Source organism: Hippoglossus stenolepis, chromosome 14, assembly GCF_022539355.2.
Source record: "Hippoglossus stenolepis isolate QCI-W04-F060 chromosome 14, HSTE1.2, whole genome shotgun sequence".
NCBI classification, from domain to species: Eukaryota; Metazoa; Chordata; class Actinopteri; order Pleuronectiformes; family Pleuronectidae; genus Hippoglossus; species Hippoglossus stenolepis.
Genome location: NC_061496.1, coordinates 10,410,865 through 10,435,315, shown reverse-complemented (window position 1 = coordinate 10,435,315; position 24,451 = coordinate 10,410,865). Strand labels below are relative to the sequence as shown.

Genomic DNA, 24,451 nt, shown 5'->3' with positions numbered 1-24,451 from the left:
CACAGGGGCAGAGCGCGATGCTAAAATTGAATAATTAAATAACATAATGCAATATATGCACCAGATAGATAAAGATAAAGAGTTTAATTAAAATGATGTAAAATAAACTTAACACGGTAAAAAGCGTGCGTACCGGTGCGCGCGTGTGCTCGTGGAGCCTCTGCTCTCACGTGCCACTGCCGCATCTCCTCTCTTGATTTCCTCGCGCTGTCTCCGCTTTTTAAAGTCCGTCATTAACGAGGTTTTAACAGCTGAGATTGTCGGAGATGTGGAGCTCGGAGGGTCTGAGGCGATGTGTCCCGGTCTCCTCGCCTGATTGGATCGGTGAGGGATGATGTCACACGGCCGCATGCGCCCCGGATTGGAGCGAGCGGAGTAAACAAAGCCGCGAGGAGGAGGAGGAGGAGGAGAGGTCTCCACATCTCCAGACAGTCGGACCAACACACCGAATCCGACTTTTACGCACGGGAGAGGGCGGCCCTGGCTGCGCGTACTCGTCTGCTAAAGGCTGAAAGTTACACTGACAGTCCCACTTTGATGGTTGACGCGCTAAAACAGACTTTTGGGACGAGCTACAGGGGAACTCACCTTCGTCTTTTACTCCGGACACTGCGCAGTTTTCTCGTTTTGATTGAGAGACCGATCCTTTAACTCAGTGCGCGCAGCTGCTCTTTAATAAGTAGGCTATTGAGGGAAGCACGCCCATGTGCTCGGCTCTATTATTGCGGGTTTTTTAAATTTGCTTTTTCTCTTTTTTCAATGCGCAAAAGCAATAATGAGAAAGTGAATTAGTGAAGTTGACGCACAGCAGCTATGCAGCCCGGCCGTTTGGAGACGGTCCTTTGAATCAGGCTTCGTGTATTCGGAGCATTTAGTCCGAGGACAGACAGAGACAGCCAGTTAGAAATAGACCGCGACAAAAGACATCTGGGTCCCTTTGAGGGGTGTTTGGGAACGCGTGCCTCTTCGCTGTCCCAGGTGTCCCGCCGAGCGGTGCGGAGACTACAGCTCGGGCCGGCAGCGCTGACATGCTGCCCAAATTCGAGACTGAATCCCTGGGACTCTCTCGATCGTATGGAGAACACGGGCACATGCCAAGGATTATGCAAGGTAAGAACTGGTCATTGGTTTGAATCTCTTTAGACCGCAAGACTCACAAGCTTCTGCCACATGTGGTGAACTCACGGTGTGTTATCAGCGTGGAAGCGCGTAACTCGGTGCCACCAAAACTTCTGTTCGCGCTTAGATCCACTGGATTCTTTGCGTAAAATATGAACCACTGTTTCTAATACAGGCGATTAATCTATATTGAACGTGTTATATTTTTATTTTAGGTCCTTGTTTCACGGAGATTAAAAAAATGTGTTTGCTGTTGTTTTAACTATCTGCCCTCAGTTACTCTGATTTAAAGATGAAGTCTGCAGATTCGCTTTTCAAACCTCGGGCCCGTGATCAAATAATGATTGTTGCCAGTTGTCATTCGTGCTGGAAGTGTGCGTGTGTCAGGCGCATAAAAACACTAAGAGGCTGAGAAGTCGATTTCATTTAGTCACATATTTATAATGAACCATTTCTCTCGGTGTCCGCAGAGCTGACTCACCGTTTATCTTTATTTCTGGAGCAGTTAAAACAACTTGTTGCCAATTTATTAAAAAAGAAAAAAGAACCATAAAACGTAGAAGGTTTGATTCAGTGGTTTGCCCCCTGCCAAAGTATTTGACCTCGGGTCGGCTAACTTTAGTCCAACCAGCCTAAAAATTCTGGTTTAATTTAACAGACGTTGTTTAACAGACGTTGTTAAAAAAAACTAAATATTACAACTACATGTCACAAATAAATCCAGACAGATTTGGTGTGTTTTCAAGAATTTTCTGTTTCTGCAAATTATCAAATTCTGGCCTATATAATTCTTGCAATTTCAAAACCAGGTTGAACTAAATTTAAAAGAGGCATCAAATTAGTTTTTTTTAAAGATCTTTATTTTTATTTGATTATCTTTGTAGATTTTTTTTTTTTACATCTAATTATAAATGTTAAACACTGCGGGCAGAATTGCTTTAGATCTTTAAATGTGCGGTTTGTGAATGTGCAGCTTTGATTCAGAAATTTTCTTTTTACTTTTTTACAGATTGGTCACATGTATTAAAATTCCCTGTGGCATTAATTAAAATATAATATATTTGTTCTCAATGTCTTTCCACCAAGCAGCAACGATTTAGAGAAGAGCCAACTGACTCCTCAGTCAGGACAAACACCCCCAGTGCTCTGGTGTCATTCCACAGCTTTAAACCCGACAGTCAATTAAGCGCGCGTCTTGGTTTATGAGTCGCTGATAAAGCGCACACACTCACAAGTCACGAGGAGTGGAGTGGAGCCCTGTTATCTGCGCGTAAACACAGCGGGAGAAAACAAAGGTAGCTCGGGATGAAGGAGGATTTTTCTCACGTCCTAGGTGTTTTGGGGGGAGCGCAGGAGCAAGTGGCGTCGAGTTGAGAGGCAGCAGGTGAGAGACCGAGCGGCGTGTTTCTGCATCTCTAAAAAAACTGCGTGTATCTGTCTGTGGAACAAGGATGCACGACTCTCGTTACGCACAACTTTACCGTAAAAATAGGTTAATCTTCTGGGATATATTGCAACGTAATCCCAGCATCTAACGTCGTTATAACTCCTTAAAAATCCAACCCCTGTTACGCACAGCAGACGCATATATGGAGTTTAGAGTTTTATAAGCTATATGGATAAAACCTTTTTCATTTGTGGCCTGAGGAGCACTCCCAACTGGATGTACTATATATTTGTTATATTTACCACGGCCTCATCCATTGCACATCCACAACCCATGTCCCGATCATGTTTATTTTCTTTATTAAAATTCGTCCAAACCTGCAGCCGTCGTGCGTCATGAGAACAGGCCCCTGCAAAAAACATATCCCCCTTTTTGCGCTTTTTACGCGGCACAAAGTTCGGAAACGGAGCTCAGGCTTTTCCAGCTTCTGTGGGGAAGGAGACGGCAGCTCGCTGGAACTTGTTGCTTCAGCTGGAAATATGCAGCGCGGATCCCAGCAGGGCAACACGTTCACAAACCAGAAATCATGTCTAATTAAAAGGTCTCAGTGAGCAGATGAGTGGATTTTGAAGTAGCGAGTGTGTGAGTGTGTGAGTGTGTGTGTGAGGCCTTGGAAAGCAGTGCAGTTGACAAAATATTTCCACTTTTACAGCCACATCCACTGAGGCTTTCCTGTTTGATCCTGGCAGCTTTTTTTTTATGATTAGAACCATAAATGCTTTTGTAAGTGTTGTAAATGTCAGGTTGACTGTTTGCTCTGACTGTCACACACACTCTTATCAATGCAACTATTTCTAATACACGAGGCAAAGAGGTGGGAGGCGATACTGCGAATAACACAGTCATTTACCTGCTGTTTCACAGTTCGTGATATAAATGTGAAAAGAGAGCAAATATTGCGGAATTTGAGTCATTGTTAAATAGATTTTAAATTGAAATAATCACTTAAATAAAAATCCCATTTGTGGCTATTTGCTCTTCATTTTGAATAAATGTTTTGGAAACAAGAAAAAAACATCAACGGACTTTATTTTTTTTCTTTCAGCTCACGCACAACGTCGCATTTAAATCTCTCTCAACATTATAAAGCGTAAAATAAACTCAACCTATATCTCCCCGTGGTGTTGCGGGTGATTCTTTGAGATGCAAACTGATGTTGGTTGAAGTTTGAACGTTGTTTTTTTTTCTTTTTTCTTCCTCCTCGCCTGCAGAGATGAGGTCTTTATTTGTGTGTGTGTCTTCATTTGTCTGTGGGCGGTAACATGTTCTCCTCCAATCCTTAACTCTAATATCTCTCCATTTCCCCCAGCGCTTCCACGACTTAGACGCATGCATATTTATGAGGCTCGCTTTCATGAGCCTTTTTAAAAAAAATATTTTTCTATGTTTCTTTTTTTTTTTTGCTCGTGTCCGCAACGACTGCAGACTAGCAGGGAACAAGGAGAAATAAATGGCTGCGTCTTTTAGAGTCCAAAATCCACTGTTTTAGTCTGTTTCCCATCCTTTAATTAAACATTCGAAAAGTTACCCAAAAAAATCGTATTGAGTTTCGTCTCCATGCTTCCAGTGGTTCATCTTGATGGAAGAACGTGTTTTTTTTGGAAAAGACTGAAATAGACTCTCTCTGTCTCTCTCTCTCTCTTTCTGTCTCTCTCTATGTGTGTGTGTGCGTGTGTGCGTGCGTGCGTGCGTGTGTGTCTCCTCCGCAGCACCCCATATAAAAATGATGGACTACTCGTATGACGAAGACTTGGACGAGATGTGTCCCGTTTGCGGAGACAAAGTTTCTGGCTATCACTACGGACTCCTGACCTGCGAGAGCTGCAAGGTTAGTACCACAATGTGTGTCTGTGGCACTGTGCGCAGTAAAGGTGACCTTCCCTGCTTCTGCTTTTTACGCACACAATATTCCTTTCCTCAAAACTGTGTCGAGCTTTGATGCCACAGTTACAATCGGCTAATTAATAGTGATTATAAACTTCCTGCATTGCAACAAAGACTGTAAGTATTAGCGTGTGTGGCTTGAGATGGTTTGATTGCATTATTAAGTGTGTTTGCAGTATAAATAGGGAAGATGGATCAAGAAAAAACACTTTCAGGCATAGCTGTTTACTTCAAATGTAATTATTGGCCTTGCATATTGCAGGCTCATCCCCATGTGCATTGGACAAATGTAAAATACAATCCATACATGGTGCTGTATGAGCAATTATGTATTTCTATAAAGTTGCCTTACTTCAGTGTGTTAACGCTTTCCATTAATCTGTGGAGATGCATTTTTTTGCATTAGAAGTTTTGCACACGGAGGTATTTCGCCTCTAGTGCCTTGCAACAAGTGTGGCAGTGGAGCTGCAGAGCCTCAGCGGTCACATCACAATACAGGAAAACCAGCAGAAAAGAGGCCGAGGGTCAAATATTGTTGTGACAGTTGATCCAACAAACCTTTCCGGCGAGTGTCAGAGGATTTTGCGGTGGAGGGCTTGGAAATGCAACAGGAGTTCAAAACGAATGCACTGGGGTTTTGTCCTTTTTTTTTAAAACCACCGAACAGAGGAGGCGGAGGAGAAGGAGGAGGAGGAGGAGGAGGGTTTAACCCAGAAAGCAAAGTACACAATCATAATGAATGTGTTTGTACAAGCCTGTGTCCCACTGTCTAAAACTCTCAACACGAGTTCATTAAGAGCACAGCAGCATTGTGTGGTTGGAAAACATTTTCATACACATGTTAATAATGAGGCTACTGTAAAAGCAAACTGTAGCCGCCTTTAATTTGAGCTCCATCAACAAGCTATTTGTCTCTTTCTGCCTCTTTCCACAGTGCAGCTCAACACCGAGCTAATAGGCATCGCCTCAAGTTTTTTCTTCTTCAGCCCAGTAAAGCTGTCAGCACAAAATTAAGCTAAGACAAATGTCTCTGTGTTAACACTATTCAGTGCAAAAAAATTGCAGCTCGCAGTATTGATGCGGCGGCACACATTTCCTGCCTATGTGGTCATTATTCAAAGCAGATGTTATAGATTTGATCCTATATTATGACCTTGAGTTGCTAAGCACTTGCTTGAAGGGAGACGTCGGCGGCATCTCTGCTGCTTTTCAGCCTCGGTTCGGGCTTGTGCTGGACGAGCAATATACAAACACATTTCCCAGTTAAGCTGAAACCCTCAGCTGTGTGTGTGTGTGTGTGTGTGTGTGTGTGTGTGTGTGTGTGTGTGTGTGTGTGTGTGTGTGCAGGATGTAGATGAAGAGGTCCGCTATACAGCGGTGCAGTCTATATCCTCGCTGAAACATTAATAATGCTGATACCTGAAGCTGGCCATTGATTATCTCTAAAATGCAGGCAGTCTCTTCAGTAAAAGTGTGATCATCAGGGTTGAAGTGATGAATCAGTGTGCTGACATGTCACAGGCGGCTTTTGGGCATTAAATACTCACTGTCAGCCGGCCGCTGAGATCTGACTCCACTGTAGGGAAGTTTCCTCCCTGTTCTGTTAAAAAAAAAAAAAGGAAAAAATGTAAGAAATAAAAGGCAATCACATTTTATTTGTTATTTTCTATTGAAATTAAAATAGTAAAATAAAAACAGATTTAGTTTTTTTCATGCCAGTGTAAGCTTCACATTTCAGGGCTTTGTGGTATGAAACACACACACACACACACACATAAGAGAATAGAAGAAGTGAATCTTAAATATTCTTTACTTCAGCACCCTCGTAATCCTACCACCTCCCCAAACACAAGCACACACACACACACACACGTAAACACACACATACATGTACACACACACGTCCCCTTTTATTCACACAGGCAGCGTTGGTTCATACGCACCAGCACACACAGAACAAACATTGAACCACATCATACCTTTTAGTTTAACAACAACAAGCCAAAATGGGCTGCATGGTCCTCACTGTACACACACACACACACACACACACACACACACACACACACACACACACACACACACACACACACACACACACACACACACACACACACACACACACACACACACACTTACAGACAGGCCTCATCCTGGCACGCTTCTTTATGGGAGAATTAAATCCTAAAATACTGACATTACAAGCAACTTGTCTGAAGGTCAGAGCCACCGTGCCCATGTAGACATGTCCAAAATATATTTGTCATCTGCAGGAATACAAGAAAAATAAATAGGACGAAAGCAAGTTGAGGTCAGAGGATTATTGTTTAATTTAGAGCCCACATTTGAGTGAATCAAGCAGGTGCAGGACGCAGGGATCAGAGGAGATACAGGGATCGTGCAGATTCTATTTTTCCTGCTCCTCTGTTGGACTCAGTGCTGACAAGCTGCTTCCTGGTTGTTGATTTTGCTCCGAGCGAGCGTCGTCTTTCAGGACGGAATTCCAAGGTCGCGAACGTCCAGTTCTGCTCAGATAATTTACCCAATTAACGTGGACGCTACTTTGCGTGAATGTCTTATATACTCTACAGCGAGGTTTCAGAGTTTATGTTAATTAGTGGCTTTTACTTCTGGCAAAATGTCTGTGTTATTTGTAATGTCAACAGACGCAACACTCGCTCGCAGAAATCCCTTTCCACATAAAAAGGAGCCTTGACGAGTGTCTGTTCTCGGTTTGAACCGCAGGTCAAATCAGCTTTTCACCGAGACGCTGTCCGCCTAATCCCCACAAGTGATATTGTGTGTGTTTAAAAAAAAAAAGCATTGGTTTGATCCAGTTTGCTTCAGATATTTTGAGCTATATATTCTAGACGCTGTGTGCTAAATGGAAAATTGGAGAGAAAGTTCTCTGTGAAGGATGGATTTTTTTAGCTCTAGAAGGGTCGATAATCCAAAACTGAGAGCATTTTTTGGGGCGACTAATAAGGCAGGGCAGATTGTCAATTAAATTTTGTGTTTGGTGAGATATTGACAGCAGCACGTTCCCCCTTTTTTTTACGTTTTTACTTTTTTTAAAGAGCAGGTTTAAAGATTCTCCTCCTCGGTTATGGATCTGGAATAAGTTAATACCATCTTCCCTCCGTTTGATTTTCACTGCTGCTGCCAATAATTAATTCCAACGTTGCAGGTATGAATATCTGTAATCCCGGAACTGTGAATTATGGATATAATTTATTGGATTTTTTTGGACTCCTGTGCTCATATTTTTCAATAATTAAGTGTAGAGTTGAAAAGATGCTTTCCCCATAAGTTTGAGTCTTTACATGAATAGAGGATTTTGGATAGGATTGTAAATTTGACAGGACTCAAATTAGATTATAAACCCTATAGCGGGTAAAGCAGGTATGTAGAGAATATGTTTTGGGATATTTTTCAGAACTGAAAAATATGTAACTATGGTAGAATTGTAGGTTTATAAATAATGTCCTTATGTGACTTAAACACTAAAGAGGCTGTTACAGTTACTTTGTTTGTTTCAACTTAAAAACGGTGTATTCATGCTTGTGATCCCTGTGTGTGTGTGTGTGTGTCTGTGTGTGTGGGCCTGTGTGTGTGAGAGAGAGAGAGAGAGCCTGTCCCTCTCCATCTGTCTGGGAGTGTGAATGGGCCAATTACCATCGCATTGCAGGGGTCAAGCAGGTTGACGTCTTAATTGGTTCTCTCCGCAGGGCTTCTTCAAGCGCACCGTCCAGAACAACAAGCGCTACACATGTATAGAGAACCAGAGCTGCCAGATTGACAAGACCCAGAGGAAGCGCTGCCCGTACTGCCGCTTCCAGAAGTGCCTCACCGTTGGCATGAAGCTAGAAGGTACAGCAACATGTTTTCTGCTTTTCATCTCAGGTGTCTGGTTTATGGCAGCGTGACTTGAGTTTTGCTGGTGTTGTGCTTCTGTCATTAAGTGTTGGATACAAAGTTTATGGTTGTTGGCTAGAAGAGAAAGTGTATTAATGTGCAAACAACCAGTTAAACAGTAGCTGGCCACTGGGATTTCAATATCTTGCTCAAGGGCTTTCGAACAGTACAGAAAGTTGTTCTGATTATTAAGTATTATATTAAATATTAAGTTCCAAGAGACATTAGTATCAAGTAGTCTGTTTGAATTAAAGTAACAAAAATACGATAGAAAAATATTCAATTAGAAATCAAAGTTTCTGTGTCACTTAAGTAAAAGTACAAATTATCGATGGACTTAAAGTATTGAAATTAAAATGTAATGCAGAAACGTAAGAGATACACTAGTGTATATTATCTTTAGTATGATACTATTGCTGATGCTTTAATGTGCAAGTAAAATATTGCTGTTGTAGGTTGTAATGGTCAATGGTCTAATTGTTACTATTTATGTACTGTCTGGTAGTTTAATGTGTAAAGTAACTCGTAACTAAGGCGATAATAATGGTAGTGGAGTAAAAAGTATAATATATACTTGCAGTACTTAGTTACATGCTACCAGTGGTACTAACAAGAAGGCATCTACACCAACGTGTGCACCACGCAGCCTCCAGGCTCATTTCCCATTTAAGCGTTTGAAAATTATATTTTACTCTGGGAGACTATTTATCTTTTTACAGTGCACATATCATACTGGGTTTCACAGTAAACACCACTCACTCAAACACCATCTGAAACTCACAGGACACATCTGCAGGAGTGGAAAAGCAGATCCCGTCAGTGTTATTGCTTCATGGGTGCTGCATCATATAGCCTATATATATATATATATATATATATATATATATATATTGTATGTGTGTATTTGAAGATTTAATGCCTGCTTGCAATTACTGTTTCTGAAAGTTGGAAAGGAAAAAACTTATAAAGCGGAGCAGCTTAAATTGGAGGTTGACTGCTTCTGGACTTCCACGGACGTGTTTTAAAAAGTTCTGGTGAAATGGCAGCTCCAGTCTTTTTCCATTAATCCCCAATTGAACTCGGTTCATCACAGCACATTAACTCTCTTTGGAAAATATTCTTCCACGATCAATTTGCATGTGAGAAGTTTCCCTCTATGTCGAGATACCCACCATTTAGAAGAAAAAAAAGGGTGAATACCTGCTTTGACAAAATGATTGCTTGTATGAGAGTAGATTATATTTATTTAAACATTTAACAATGAACATCTCAGTAATTTCTCTTCTCCTGAATGTAAACCGTATGAAGAGAAACCTTTCATTTCAACCAGAGCGTTGAAATCCCGCATTGCTTATTAGTATTTGAGATGGGGTCAGGGGGAGTTGTGGGGGTATCTGGTAGCTGCTGTACACTTAAATTTGCCAGACAGAGTAATAGATAAAATATTAAACTTGGCAGCGGGGCGAGAATGGTAATGATGATACTTTTGGCCGGCCGCTTCGAGGCCTCTTTGTTGAAGTTGAACGCGGCTCAGAAGCTTGTTTAAAACGCGGGCTATCCAGCAGTGACAGGGTGGCAGGGCAAGAAATGCTCTTCAGTGTTCAAAGATAATATTTAAAATCAACTATTTTTCCACACATTAGTTGACAGGTTTTTTACTCTGAAATCACATGAATAACGTGACCTGAAGGTCGTCTTTCAGTGACTATTTAAAAGCCAGAGTAAAAGCTGCTATTTTGACATCCAGGAGGTTAAGATTAAAAAAATGCTGCAAATCTTTATCTTTTGCAGCCTTTTAATAAGGTGTTATGATATTCAGAAGCTTTTCTGTGATCAAATTCCTCACACATTTGTATTTGAAACAAAATTAAAATTCCCTCGGCCCCTGAAATGCTCACATGTAATTGAGAAAACTTAATACGTTAAAGAAATAAGACCCTGAGAGGATGAGAGCAAAACAAAGACAGCCTAACTAAAACCCTTCCGGAGGCTTCTCCCTTTACCTGCCATGTGCCGTGTAATTAATTGCTGTTAATTGTGAATGGCCGCTGGGCAGAAAGTCCCGGCCTGTCATTTTCCAGCTGACACAGGCAGGGGGGGGCTGCAGGTTTGATTTGTTTTGCTGGTGGTAGCTTTGCAGCTCGGGGGCAAGACGGGCCCTGCAGCGCTCTGTCAGGGGCCAGACGCTCCAGTGGGCGACTCCTGCCACAAGCAGTAAAGACCTCCCAGACAGAGAGTGTGACACCGCTCACCACACGCACACTGTACATACAGCTCCCCCTGTGGTAAACACATCCATATATTCATGAGACGCCCAGAGAAGGTGTTCAGGAGGCCACAGGGAAGAGGGAGAAGATGTTCGATCTGAAAAATGAAAACTAAAAAAAAGGGTGTAGGATAGCTGTGAAAGAGAGGATGGGAGATTTGGGGGTCATGTGCTTTGTTATTGCAATCTTTTCATTCCATTACGCAGCAGCTTGCAGCAACATGTGAACTCTGGGTATCGAGTGGAAACCAAATGTGGTTCAAAAAAACGTGGTGGAAACTCGCGAGTTGACTCCAACTGTCATGTCTGTCAGTGTTTCTGTTTACCTTTGCCTCTCTGGTGTTGTTCCATGTCTTTCCTGTTTGTTGATGAGTTTGCCAACCAATGTGGAGTTTGATGTTTGCTGTGAGCGTGGCAGCGGCAAAGAAATCTGTGTGTGCATGCATGTGTGCGTGTGTGTGTGAGTGTGTGTGTGTGTGTGTGTGTGTGCACGCTGGCAACGCTTCGAAGTTGAGACAAGGTGAAAAGGTTGACGGGAACATATCAGAGTGACATAAACAGTAAAGTGACGTGTCCATCGCCCCTTCCCATCTCTCAGAGATGAGCTGTCTCGTCTACAGCTGATAACCAAACACACCACAGTATTGTTAAACCTCAGCGGTGCCTTGACTTTGCAGGAGGCAGGATTAAAGCTTTATTTCATTCAGCACTGTTTGCCTCTGCCACAGGATGAACTACTGACCCAGTGCGTAACAATCATGATACTTGTTTTCCAAAGTAAAAGTCCTGCTTTCTGTCCTTTGACATTGAAGAGCTAAGGTGTGTAGTTACAACCTAAAACATCTTTAACCACATGTCAACAGTCGCTAATATTTGTCCTGCCAATTTTACAAATCATATTATTACCATTCGCCAAGGAGGTAACGTTTTCAGCCCTGTCCGTTAGTTGGTTTGTTGTTAATTAAGATTACACAAAGAAAATGATCTCATTTACATGAAGGATAGGACATGGGGCCAAGGAAAAATCTATTAAATTGTGGTGTAGATCCGGGTCAGGGGGCTGATCCAGGATTTTTTTTTTTTTACTTTCTTTAACATTGCGTGATGGGGCGCTTTTCAACCTTTTTGTGAATTTCTAAAGAAATAATACAAATATCTTGATGACAAAAATCAGACATCTCTATGGAACTGATATCTATGAGGTGCGGCCTGATTGAATTTAGACTTTTGGGCCTTGGCGTTTTTTATGTCTTTAAAATCTTTAATTTTAATTTGTTAATTCATCCTTCACACACTCCCCCTCACATACACACCCAATGATGACGGAGCACTGCAGCCATGCACTGGTCTAACCACGCTCAGCACAAACGGCCACATGCTGTAAAGCTCCTGACTTGTTGGTATTCACTGTAGCATCTCAGCCAGTGTTGACTCATTGAGAAAAGTGGGGAGAAAAAAAGCCTCTTCCCATTTAGCTTCGAACCATTAGCACGTTATTCTCTAAAGCTGATGAAGCATTCAGTGTCTGAACAGCTCCCACTGGTATGATTCTCCCTTTTAGACTCGCTAGAAGTTGCCCTGGATCATATGCTTCACTGAGCCGCCTAATGTTTCCTTCAACTGTGCATCATCTTAAAGACGGAGCGCAGCAGTAGCATGTCTGATCGTGGAATAAGCAGTTTCCACTGTACAAGGGAGTAAGAGGTACTTTAGATTGTTATGAAGAAGTCTTTATTTGAAAACGCACAAAAAACTGATTAATACTTTTTCCTCCACTTGTGGAACAGTGATTACTGAATACCAGAAAATAATTCAGAATGTAGACTGGAGGTGCTGGGGATCAAACCACCGACCTTCTGGTTAGTGGACCCTCTCTACCTCCTGAGCCACAGCCGCCAAACGTCAACTCACCTCAACTTGAGGACCAATCAGCCCTGTCTCGCTTTAAACCAGACATGACAGTACATGGATTTAAAGTCGACACTACTCTGCCTCTGATTTCTCTTTTTTCTTTAACTTTTACTGGACTTTTCACATATTTGACTGAACAGGCTCACACAGGCTCAAATCTAAATTCATTAACTCCTACAAATGTAAACCCACCACAGCGCAGTGACCTGAAATTAGCGCCCACCACCCAAGTGTTTTTATAGTCCCCTCTGCCTCTCTCTCCCTCTGCCTCCGCTTTTTATTTGCTCCCTGTCTCCAGCCCTCTCGCTCTGATTTGTCTTCTATCAGCCTCCCAGTAACCTGGGGTGGAAGCCGGGGAGCTGTCCCATTACTTATGCATAGGTATCATAGGTATTCATGTGTGTGCATGGGATAGGGCGCATCCGGAGCAGGGGCCGGGGCCCCGACATGACAAACAGGGTGTCAGCAAGACTCCGCGAGACCCATTAATATGCCGGCGGTCGACAGGGATCCTCACCTACGCACGCTTAATATTCCTGTATATTAAACAACCATAAATCAGAGGATATAAGCGCTGAGGGCTCTGAGTGTGTGTCTGTGTGTGTGTGTGTGTGATGTGTTTGAGTGTGTTGAGGGTTATGTGTAGGTGTGTGCAGAGAAAGTGTGTGTGTAAACAGTACAGTGCATGTGGTCTGTGTTTGAGATGGTGTGTATGAGGCGGATGTGTGCTCAAATATGTGTATTTTAGTGGATGTGCTTGTAGACGGGAAGTCAGGGAAATTCAGAGGATGGCAGCATCAGCCTTTTAGTCCCTCAGCCTGGATTTAGCCCCAAAGCCTCACTGTTAACCCACAATGTCTCTTCACTCACATCCTATTCATACGTACACTTTTTTTTTTTAAATATAAAGGGGAGAACAGGAAGTTTCTTGCATATATTTTCAGCAGAACAACATTTTCCCAATCAATACTTTAAAACAGTAAACTGTGTGTGCAGCTTTGTTCATACCCTAGTTGGGGGTTTGTTACATCAGCCCAATCCCTGCAGCATCCAAACCATTAACATCTCTCCAGCTCACACACACACACACACACACACACACGCACACGCCACACACACACACACACACACACACACACACACACACACACACACACACACACAAACCTTCTTCCTTAACACACGTGCTTACACTGTCCTCATCCCCTCCCCCTTCCATATTAATCTGTGTTACACACATGCAAATCACCTTGTTTAATTACAGACAAAGAATCTGTGTGTGTGTGTTTGTGTGTGTGTGTGTGTGTGTGTGTGTGTGTGTGTGTGTGTGTGTTGTGTGTGTGTGTGTGTGTGTGTGTGCGTGTGTGTAATGGTGGGGAGACCTGTACCCCCCCATCTCCTACGCTGGGTCTGGATATTCATGATGTGATGTGGGTCCCTGGGTCCGAGGCAGGCAGGCGAGCGAGCAGGCAGTCAGGGCTTCATTTTGTTTTCCCAGTAGAGCTAACTATTAGTTTCTCAGCTCATTAATTACGCTGTTGTGGAGAAATCATTAATAGTTAAAGTTGCCCTACAATAATGTTTAATGGATACATTTGACGGGGCTCCTGATTTTTTTTTCTTTCTTGGATATGCGATAAATTTTTTAACGGGCGTGATAATCCCTGAGCCTGGGTGATTGGGCACTGGAGTTGACCTCAAGCATGTTGGGAAGTGTGTGTGTGTGTGTGTGTGTGTGTGTGTGTGTGTGTGTGTGTGTGTGTGTGTGTGTGTGTGTGTGTGTGTGTGTGTGTGTGTGTGTGTGTGTGTGTGTCTACAGTGGCAGGAGTGTCTGGCCTGCCCCCTTCCCTCCGTGCGGTGCGTTCCTTGTTACCCAGTGTGTGTTTGCATGTGTGTGTGGTATGAGAGATTCAGCATGTGTGTGTGTGCGTGTGTGTGTGCGTGTGTGTGCCTCCCCTCTTGGCTCCTCTCGCTCAGATCAGTGACAGACACTTTTGTGACGGAGGTCATTAAAATCACTCCCAAGGCAGCTCGGTGTGTTTTTTGTATGGGTGTCTGCCCCTCGTCCCCCCCACCCCACCTCCACCACCCTACCCCACTCCGTGCCCCCTACCCCACCCCCGCTTATACTCCCCTCACCCCCTTTTTTCAATTTACATCCCTCTCCCGGTCCTTCATTCAGCTGGAGTGGACCCAGGCCGACTCACACGTTATCTGACGATCCACCGTGCACTAACAGGGCCAATGTATATACATGTATTTGCATGTATAGTTAAATATGTGGGTTTATTTTTTTATTTTTTTACCAAGACTGGGCTGAATACAATAAAAATAAGTGATATTCTGCAGTATTGGTATTAGTGAGCGTTTTATTCTGTTGCTATGTCTCCCAGACGTCCGTTAGCTCGTGGCACACTGCGCTCTGTGAGTAAGAGGTAATTAAGTATGAATAATTAACACCAGCGCTCCCCGACTGGGAGACAGCAGAGCGGCTTCCCCATGGCAGCAGTCGGCCAGATCACACATGGCCCTTGTAGCAGTCCACTGTGTTCATTAGAAATACCCACGGCACATACTCGTTGTGATCCTCACCACGGGATCCTGCACTGAGTGGGGAGGCAGGGGGCATCGTGGGTATGTCAGGCTCATCACGGGAAAAAAAAGAAGCCCAATTTGCTTATTGTCAGCCTCTTCAGCCTGTGGGGGTTTTACGGAGAAAAAGGTTTCTGCTAATGGACAGTGACATTTGAAGCTTTTAGATATTGCATAATCAGACAGCATAATAAAACGTGTATTTTGGAAAGAGAGATTGAATCTTCTTTGAGTCTCTAGCATTATCAGAGCGTTTGAGGTATGTATTCCCTGAGTGGGAGACAGAGATAGCCAGCTGTACAGCGATCATTCAGCAGTGTGGTTCATAGAAGTTTGCGTTCCAGGTCAATGAGTAACGCAGCTATCTGTTAGACCTGTGCGGTTTAAGAGTCAACAGGTAAATGTCAAGTGTAATCACCACAGGAACACCTTTGCCCTACATGCAAGTTACAAATGAGGAGTTTGCCCTCGTAAAACATGGATATAAATACAAGAGAATATCTTTCATTCTTGCTGAAATATTGTTATAGTTGTTTTCAGGATTTGGTTTCAACCCAAATCAGTCATCAAACTAGTTATATCCGAGATAGAGATAATTGTTATAAGGCTAGTGCAGACGTCAGGAATGAAAACGCCTGACACACAGAATTAAACACTGCATCCTATCATTAATTCTGTCCTTTCTTGTCTCCTCTTCCACCTCTCTTCCTGTCTGCCTGTCAGCTGTGCGAGCGGACCGCATGCGTGGCGGTCGCAACAAGTTCGGCCCCATGTACAAACGCGACCGAGCTCTCAAGCAGCAGAAGAAGGCGCTGATCCGAGCTAACGGCCTCAAGATTGAGGCCATGACCCAGGTGATGCAGGCCGTGCCCACTGACCTCACCATCTCCTCGGCCATCCAGAACATCCACTCAGCCGCCTCCAAGGGCCTCCCGCTGAGCCACCACGCCGGCCACCACACCGGTCACCACCACCACCACCACCACCATCATCACGCCACTGCCCTGCCCCCCACAGACTACGACCGCAGCCCGTTTGTCACCTCGCCGGTCAGCATGGCGATGCCGCCGCACGCCGGCAGCCTACAGGGCTACCAGGCGGCCTACGGACACTTCCAGGGCACACGCACCATCAAGTCAGAGTACCCTGACCCGTACACCAGCTCGCCAGAGTCCATCATGGGCTACGCCTACGTAGATGCCTACCAGTCGGGCTCGCCACCCAGCTTCCCCCACCTGATCGTAGAGCTGTTAAAGTGTGAGCCGGACGAGCCACAGGTTCAGGCCAAGATCCTGGCGTACCTGCAGCAGGAGCAGGCCAGCCGCGGCAAACACGAGAAGCTCAACACCTTCGGCTTAATGTGCAAGATGGCCGACCAGACGCTGTTCTCCATCGTGGAGTGGGCACGCAGCAGCATCTTCTTCCGTGAACTCAAGGTAGGTGGTCATGGTGCTTTTGTTTCAATGTGAGTGAATGTATGAGTAAATACACTTTCTTGCTTCCGTCGCTCCTGTTGCTTACAGGATCATATCACTATTTAGCTCTAATTCGAGGTGCAGAAACTCTTTAGGCCGTTAATAAATTATTTTCCCCTTTGTCCTAATCATTCACCACGTTGACTTGTATAATTGACGGCACTTTGTAGAGTCCAGGAACATTATTTGTTCAAATCCTTCATCTCCAACAGACCTTAAATCTTCCTTTTTTTTAATGGCCCGGCTCAACATTCAGTGTGTTTGCAGGATTGTGGGGGGGGGGGGTCTGCTTGTAGCTTCCACTGCCACACGCTGTCTGTCCAACTGCCTGATCAAAATTCAGCAGTCAGACATATTTCTGTGTGTGACACATTTTGGCAATGGGTTGTGAAATCTCATACTAACAGAGTCTGAGGGTTTTATGTCCGGTTTCACACAGGAATCACAATAAATCATCTATATTTGAGTTTCAATGTAAGTAAGATTGTTTTTAACCATTGGCTTTATGGGATAGACATTCTTGAAAAGCATATTTACTGGTTAGGTATATGTAATCTGCCATGTCTCTTAAAAACAGTAACATTTGAGCCAGTCCGACGCCGTGTCCTCTTTGACTGTTTATCATGATCAATCCCGACCGACCAATAGACACCGTACACCAATGCCTCACTGTAAAAATGCCACAATTCATGCTCACTCATCGCACAGCCCAAGCTCTGGTGTGTGTTTGTGCACTTGCAGCTTTATTCGCTCTGAATGGAGGTTAATTTTTCCGAGCGACATGAAAGCCGTGTGATTAGCCTGCGCTTCACCTGTTTTTTCTTCCCCTTCCTTTTGTCTGATTGTGTCACGCCGCGTCGCCAAAGGCTCAGCTGCATATTCATGGGAGCGCAGCCCGTCCCAAAACTCCCTCCCAAATATTTAATACTATTTTGTTTTTTGAAGGGGTGAAAATAATAAATGAAATAAACGCAAAATTGAAATCTGTGCCAATTACAACGCAGACAAGAGTCCTTGAAATACACATGTTGACATTTAGCAGGCGCTGTGTCTCCGCTATTGACATTTTCGAGAACTGTATTTGCATTCAGGGGTAGCACACACACACACACACACACACACACACACACACACACACACACACACACACACACACACACACACACACACGACACACACACGCTCGTCGTAGGGTGTGGCCACGTTGAATAATTGCATTCGCTGTGCCCATTAACTTTGAATGATCATTTTCGCAGCACTGCGAGGCCTCTCCATTCCTCACACCCTCGTCCTAATTCAATTATCTCAGCCACTTGTGTTTGCCCGCTCCCTGATTTGCAGCTGAGTGAAGCTCCATTATGTTTCCCTAATGACGGCCCATATTAGTTGAGCTTAATAGCAGTTGAGCCGCGTGCCTGTTACAAAGGTAGAAAACGACCGGGGCTCAGCGCAGGAGAAACCTCTTCCTGCACAACCAATCCGCTCAATCAATCCCAGAAAAATCACGTCACACAGCCCCTCTGGTTTGGGTGAGGGGGGGGGGGCATATTTCACTTAAGCGAGGGAGATAATTGTACTCCCCTGGCTTTCTCTGTTTTTAAAGAGCCATCTTAGGCACAAGTGGGACTTAAAAATAATGTCCTAGCTGTGGCTTTGACACGTTTTTCCCACACTACAAACACACAGCTCTCTCCTCCTTGAGTGTTTCTCATTAGCAATGACTGGGAGGACTGCTGAGCAAAGCTTATGTGTCGGTAACGGCGAGAATAAAGCAAAACCGTGAGGCAGCCAAACTGATCTGCCCCAGTTCAATTAAAAGACAAATCCATCCGACCTCTGACCTCCCCTCTAAATGTAGAGCTGAGAGTTTGAGGCCGAGTCTGGGACCAGAAAGACAGGAAGCAGGGTAGAATTAAAAGTTTGTCATAGGAGTGGTGCGGCGTTTGTAGGAAGCTATAAATACAATTTCATCACACACACACACACACACACACACACACACACACACACACACACACACACACACACACACACACACACACACACACACACGCACACGCGCACACACACACAGCCACATTAAGACACAGCCCCTCTCTCCCTATTATTAGCTCTGTAAGAACAAAAGAATTTCTCTGGTAATAGAGCCAAGCTGGTGGAGTGTGTGTGTGCAGGCGTCTGCCAAAAAAAGTGTTTAAAGATTTAGTTTCCATAAGTTGGCTTCGGTCACGGGACTCATAAATATTTAGCCATTAGGGGGACCTTCTAAAGAGCGCTCCCCATTCTTCTCCGATGCGGCACGCTGCCTCTCTCCTCCCCCTCCGTCTCTTTCTGGGAATGAGCCATGACGTGAGGGACGTTTATTTCTAACACCTTGGATCCGAGAAGTTGAGACGGGCTCTTCCCGCCAGCGCACTTCGGTTTTGATTGGTTTAACACGTCGGCAATTAGACACAGGCAGATCTGGTGCACTGGTTTTGAAATCAGTGGAGGAAAAGAGAAAACGCGGTGCTATGAGGGAACGTTTTGGCAGAGTGGAGGGCTCGATCACCTGTGGTTGTTTCATAAAATATGAAGTGAGATGAAGACAGGTGCATGTGTGGGTGTGTGTGTGTTCCTGTGTGTGTGTGTAGGCTTTTGTCTGTTAGCTATGGTTACACTTGCACCTGCACACACTTGCACATAAGCACTGTTTTTTTTTTTTCTTCTTTAATTTGCTTGTGCTCAGTCTACGTATAAGTTCCTATGTTTTCCAACGTATTCCAGCTGTTGAAGATCTGGGTCAGATTTTCTTTAAAGCGAAAGATTTTTTGTTAATGTGAAAAAAGTTAAATTGGCATTGGTTGAACTTTTTTCTGTTTCTTTCTCTATTTATGAAATATTGCTTTTGTGATTGGGAAAATTCACAATCACATACATCATTGCTGAAAATGCTTTTATTTTTCAGATAACTCTTTTTAATCTGATTTGATCAAATGAATGTGTCACAGGATAAACTCTATTTTAGAATGACAATTTACAGATGTGTATTCTTCGTTTGTGTAGGAATATGCTGTGAAGAGTATTTTATACTTTGCATAATGTCTATAAATGTATATTAGGGCTTTTTCCATTTGTGTTCGTGAGTTTATGAGCATTTGTTTGTAGTGTTGTGTAGTGTTGTGTAGTGTTGTTGTTGTGTAGTGTTGTGTAGTGAGTGCTTAGGCAGGAAAACACATGCGTTTGTCTCTCTCTGACATTTGCCTGAACAGAGCTGGTAGGCAGCCCCTCCCCTCCCCTTTCCTCCCCTGTCCTTCCATGAACCCCTCTGACCGTCCTGGTGCCAACCACCAACCACACAACTTTGTTCGCGTTAACAGGACAAATTCACCAAAAGCTACTGAGACACAAAAGCTACTGGTAATATTTGGACTTGAATTCAGATATAGTTTCTAAACCAGAATTCGATGCAGCCCAGTGGATGCAGTATTTTGCGGGGGGGGGGGTTGTTTAAAAAGAAAAGAGAGGGGACACACAAAAATGAAATAAATGCAGTGAATCCTATAAATTAATTCCGTAAAATAGTTTTTGTACTGCACATTTCAGATTGTGTGAAGAGGGAGTTTATGAGGCCGTTGATAGCGACACATGAGAATGACCGACTTGTCTCATGCTGTGTTTGTGAAAACAGGCCTCTTGAAAACACAGCTCCTAATGTCTAATGTTCCTGTTTGTGTTGCCGAACACGAGGGGGGACGTGGCTTGACTTTGGTTTTGTGTACATGTCCGTGCATGTGTGTGTGTGTGTGTGTGTGTGTGTGTGTGCGTGTGCGAGTGTGACTCATACTGTAGCTGGTCCAGTGCGACCCTTTCCTCCATTGTTCCAGTGCTGGGAGGGCTGGCCTGACTCCCAACACAAACACAATGGGAAGGAGACTTCAGCGGAGAGCGATCGCGACTATCGATGATTCCTGTGTTTATATGTCACCTTCCCAACTCCACTCTCTTTTCACCACAGCCACTCCACCTCCCCCCCTTTCCGCACCCTTTAATAAAAAGGTTGTGTGTCTGGTGTTTGGACAGCGTGCACGTCTGTGAGCCCTGTCAACACACAACACACACAGGTGAATGAAGCCACAGAAAACACAGAGCAGTGGCTTTAAGAATTACAGGTGAAGTCGTCTGTGTTTGAATGATTTCATTTAACTTTTCCTCATTCATTTGAAGACAAGTTGCAGTTTATTTCAAAGGCTTTGAAAACATACACAAACCTTTATTTCCAGCAGCACAAGCCGTGTAAGTTTAATACATGGGCTTTGTGATGTTTCTTTAGCTTTTGCGTTACATATTAAGAAAGTGAGGAGAGAATAATGAACGAAAAGATGTTTTGCTGCTTTTTCACCCTGACGAGTTAACCTTAGCTGGATAGAGAACATAATTGAATTCACTGTGACGCTCGAAGGCTACAGCAGCTTTTATGGTCGAGTTTTTCTTGCGTGTTGCACAACGGAGGAGTTGATGTTGTGAATCTGTCGATTTTTTGGGGGCTTTTCCCCAATTACTTTGACTTTATTTGAATTCTAACCATGGAAACTGCGAATATTCTATTTCCTCACTTGGAGAAAAAAGTGGTGGAAGCATACTTATTATATATTATACAATATCATATATTATACTTCTTGGATAAATGCTCTTTACTTTTGGCTGTATGCCCTTTAACATTACCCCTTTTTCACATATATCAGGACTTCAGATTGATATTTATTACATTTACCACAATGCTTTTCAACAATATTAGGGAATATTAGGATGCATTTTATTGTTGTGTAACTGGAACAGTGTTATAATATGTAGCAATAGTGGCAGCGACAGATAGAAGCTGCTAAAAATCTAAAAGTCTCCACGTCATAACATTTTAAAGACGACCGGAGCAGTTATGAAGGTGAAGCAGTTTTCATTTAGAGATTTCTAATGTCAACGGCGGCAATATCACAACTGACTCTTGTTACATCCTGAAGCTGACATCCATTTTTCATCTTTTCCAATCTATCTTCGGTAAAAAGCTGTGTAACTTTATACATATATTTAGTCTGTCCAGCTGATAAAAGGGGAGCAGGGAGGAAAATACCTGTGACGTTTTGAAATGTGGCTTCGCTGTTTATTCTAGTCGACTAGGGACAGTCTTTTTTTTCCTTTTTTTTTTGGAGGGGGGGTCCGTGCAGGTTTTTTCTGCTTCTCTGTCTCTTTTCTTCTTCTTTTTTTGGGGGTTCTGTCTCTCTGCATGTAGCGGGAATGGCAAAAGCAGAACCGAGGGCCATTAAGTTGAGGAGGAACTGTATTAGAAGTCTTGTTCCCTGGGAAAGCTCCCAGCTGAGATGGGACGGCCATATTGGATAAACAGATGGCCGGCAAGAGGAAAGGAAAGGACAGGCGAGGAGAGGAGAGGTGAAACAAAGAGGGGAGATGAGACGAGGAGAGGAGAGGTCAAAACATAGCTTCACTGCTGCGTTCTTAGTGAATAAAAGAAAAGAAAAACCTTCAAATTGAAAGATTTTCCAGATTATTTTCCATTATTCAAATTTCAAAAACACAAATTCAAAACAATTCAAAAAATTCAAAAACCAATACATTCAGTTTGCAGGCATGTTTGCCTTTGTGTTGTTCAGAACGTGAAACGCTCAGACCTCAACTCCAAGTCTCGCAAAATTCACAGAAATGTGCTCCAGCCTCTAAAATATAAAACGAGCATTTTAAGCAGCAGAATTATTTACACTGCTGACTGTTTGCCGCCAGTTTATTCGACTCCTCTAAGCGGCCGCACGTCAGTCAATCACGCGCTGTGACAGATCCCCGGGGTGGAGCAGGAGGGGCGGCTGATGTTCACATCTCACACCTGAATATTCTCCACTTATAGATTTACCTGAGTGAATAATGTAAGGTCCTCTGATGCACCCCCACTCTGCCCGGCTGCATAATTCCACCCCCCTCCTCAACCTCCCCTCCATCTACATCCATAAATATTACATGAATTTTCTTTGGTGAAATTATCCCTACACCACCCGACCGCCCAGTTCAGACTGGAGGGTCTTTTTCTACAGTCTTAGTTATCCTCCTTCTGCGTGCACACACACACACACACACAGAAGCAGGCACACACCTTCTCTGCCATGACCTATACAGGAGCAGTTTAATTTTCAAGGTGCATGTAATGTGTGTGTGTGTGTGTGTGTGTGTTGGGGAGGGAGGGAGTACCTTACCCCTGCCCTGCTCTGACCGGGGTTTGCACCTTTTCTTTTTTTTCCTCACACCCCATAACTAAGTGGAAATTAATAAGCCGTTTTAGGTGAGATCTGTGATCCCTGGGAAGTGGTATATCTATACCACCCTCCCCACACTACACACACACACACGCACACACAAACACACACGCTGTTTCCGAGCCTGAGGGTGCAATGTCTGTCTTGTCACAGAGGTCAATGGGCCCCCACAACAACTTCCTCCCAGCACCCCCCATCCTGACAAACTGCACTGCAAGCGTGATGGGGTTGGCGGCCGCACGCAGTTGGCAAAGATTTGTAACTGTGTCCCTGCAGTCCATTGCATTTGAATTATTCTGCAGGCTGGGGTGCACCTTCCAGCACACACACACACACACACACACACACACACACACACACACAGACACACACACACACACACACACAAACACTTTGCCGTCCTTGTATTACATTAGCTGAGAAGGAAAAAGGTGCAGAGAAGGATGCACAGAGATGGAGGGATGTAGAGGTGGAGACAGGGAGTTTAAAGGGAGAAAAAGAGGGAGAGATAAAGGCTGTGACATGAGATTGAAAATATCACAGAGAGAAAGAAAGACAGAGTGGATGATTTAAAGTGAGAAAAGACACCGAGAACACGAGAGAAAGGGAAGACAAACATAAGAGATGGAGTCAGAGCGGGAGAGAGATATCCCAACAAAGAGGAAAAGAGAAAAAAAAAGTTGACTTTGGGAGATAAAGAGAGATAGAAGGAGACACAGACGGAGAGAGACAGAGAGAGAGAGAGAGAGAGAGAGAGAGAGAGAGAGAGAGAGAGAGGAGAGGAAATAATGAAGGGCAGCCAGAGAAGGACAGAAAGAGGGAAATGAGGTAGAGAGGAAGGTGAGGGGGGGTTAATGGGAAGACGAACAAGGGGCTGTGAGAGGCAGCGACCAAGGGCAAGAGGAGGAGGAGTGGAGGGGCATGGTGAAGGACAACAGGGGAGGGGTGAGAAGGGGACCGGTAGGTTGCTCGGTGCGGGGTGGGGGGCTGCCGGGGGGGGGAAACAGGTGGAAGGTTAATGGTCCTGGAGCGGATCCACCAGACGCTCTTGGGCTTGATATATGGGCCCGCGGCCTGGCGCGGGGCGTAGGCTTTCAAAGATATATTATTTCATTTGAGGAGCAGCACCATTCTGGCCGACACCCCCCCACCACCACCTCCACCCGACCCACCCTCACCCCTGCTTCCACCAACGCCCCCCACAGCCCAGCATTTGTCCAGTGATAGATGACATACCCCCACCTCCCCACCACCACCGCCCCAATACACACATGCAAGAATACACAGTGTTTTGCCATTAAAACTCACACACACACACACACAGCACACGCACACACACACACACACACACACACACACACACACACACACACACACACACACACACACACACACACACACACACATGCTAGTCGCTCCAGTACAGTTTTTGTAGTTTTACAGAGGAGAGCTAAATTAACCAGTTTTTCTTTCTTTCTTTCTTTCTTTCTTTCTTTCTTTCTCTCTCTCTCTCTCTCGCTCCCTCCCTCCCTCACCCTTCCTCATC

At 44.2% G+C, this 24,451-nt stretch overlaps 1 protein-coding gene across 1 annotated transcript in view; it reads left to right on the top strand.

Moving 5' to 3' along the window:
- Positions 1-339: 339 nt before the first annotated feature.
- The window catches only part of nr5a2 (nuclear receptor subfamily 5, group A, member 2), a 65,661-nt gene continuing 41,549 nt past the window's right edge, over positions 340-24,451 (top strand). The window contains exons 1-4 of the mRNA XM_035176727.2: positions 340-1,110; positions 4,276-4,394; positions 8,179-8,320; positions 15,858-16,570. Of these exons, the coding sequence (XP_035032618.1) occupies positions 1,029-1,110; positions 4,276-4,394; positions 8,179-8,320; positions 15,858-16,570 (1,056 nt within the window). The 5' untranslated portion in view covers positions 340-1,028. The remainder of the gene's footprint in view (positions 1,111-4,275; positions 4,395-8,178; positions 8,321-15,857; positions 16,571-24,451) is intronic.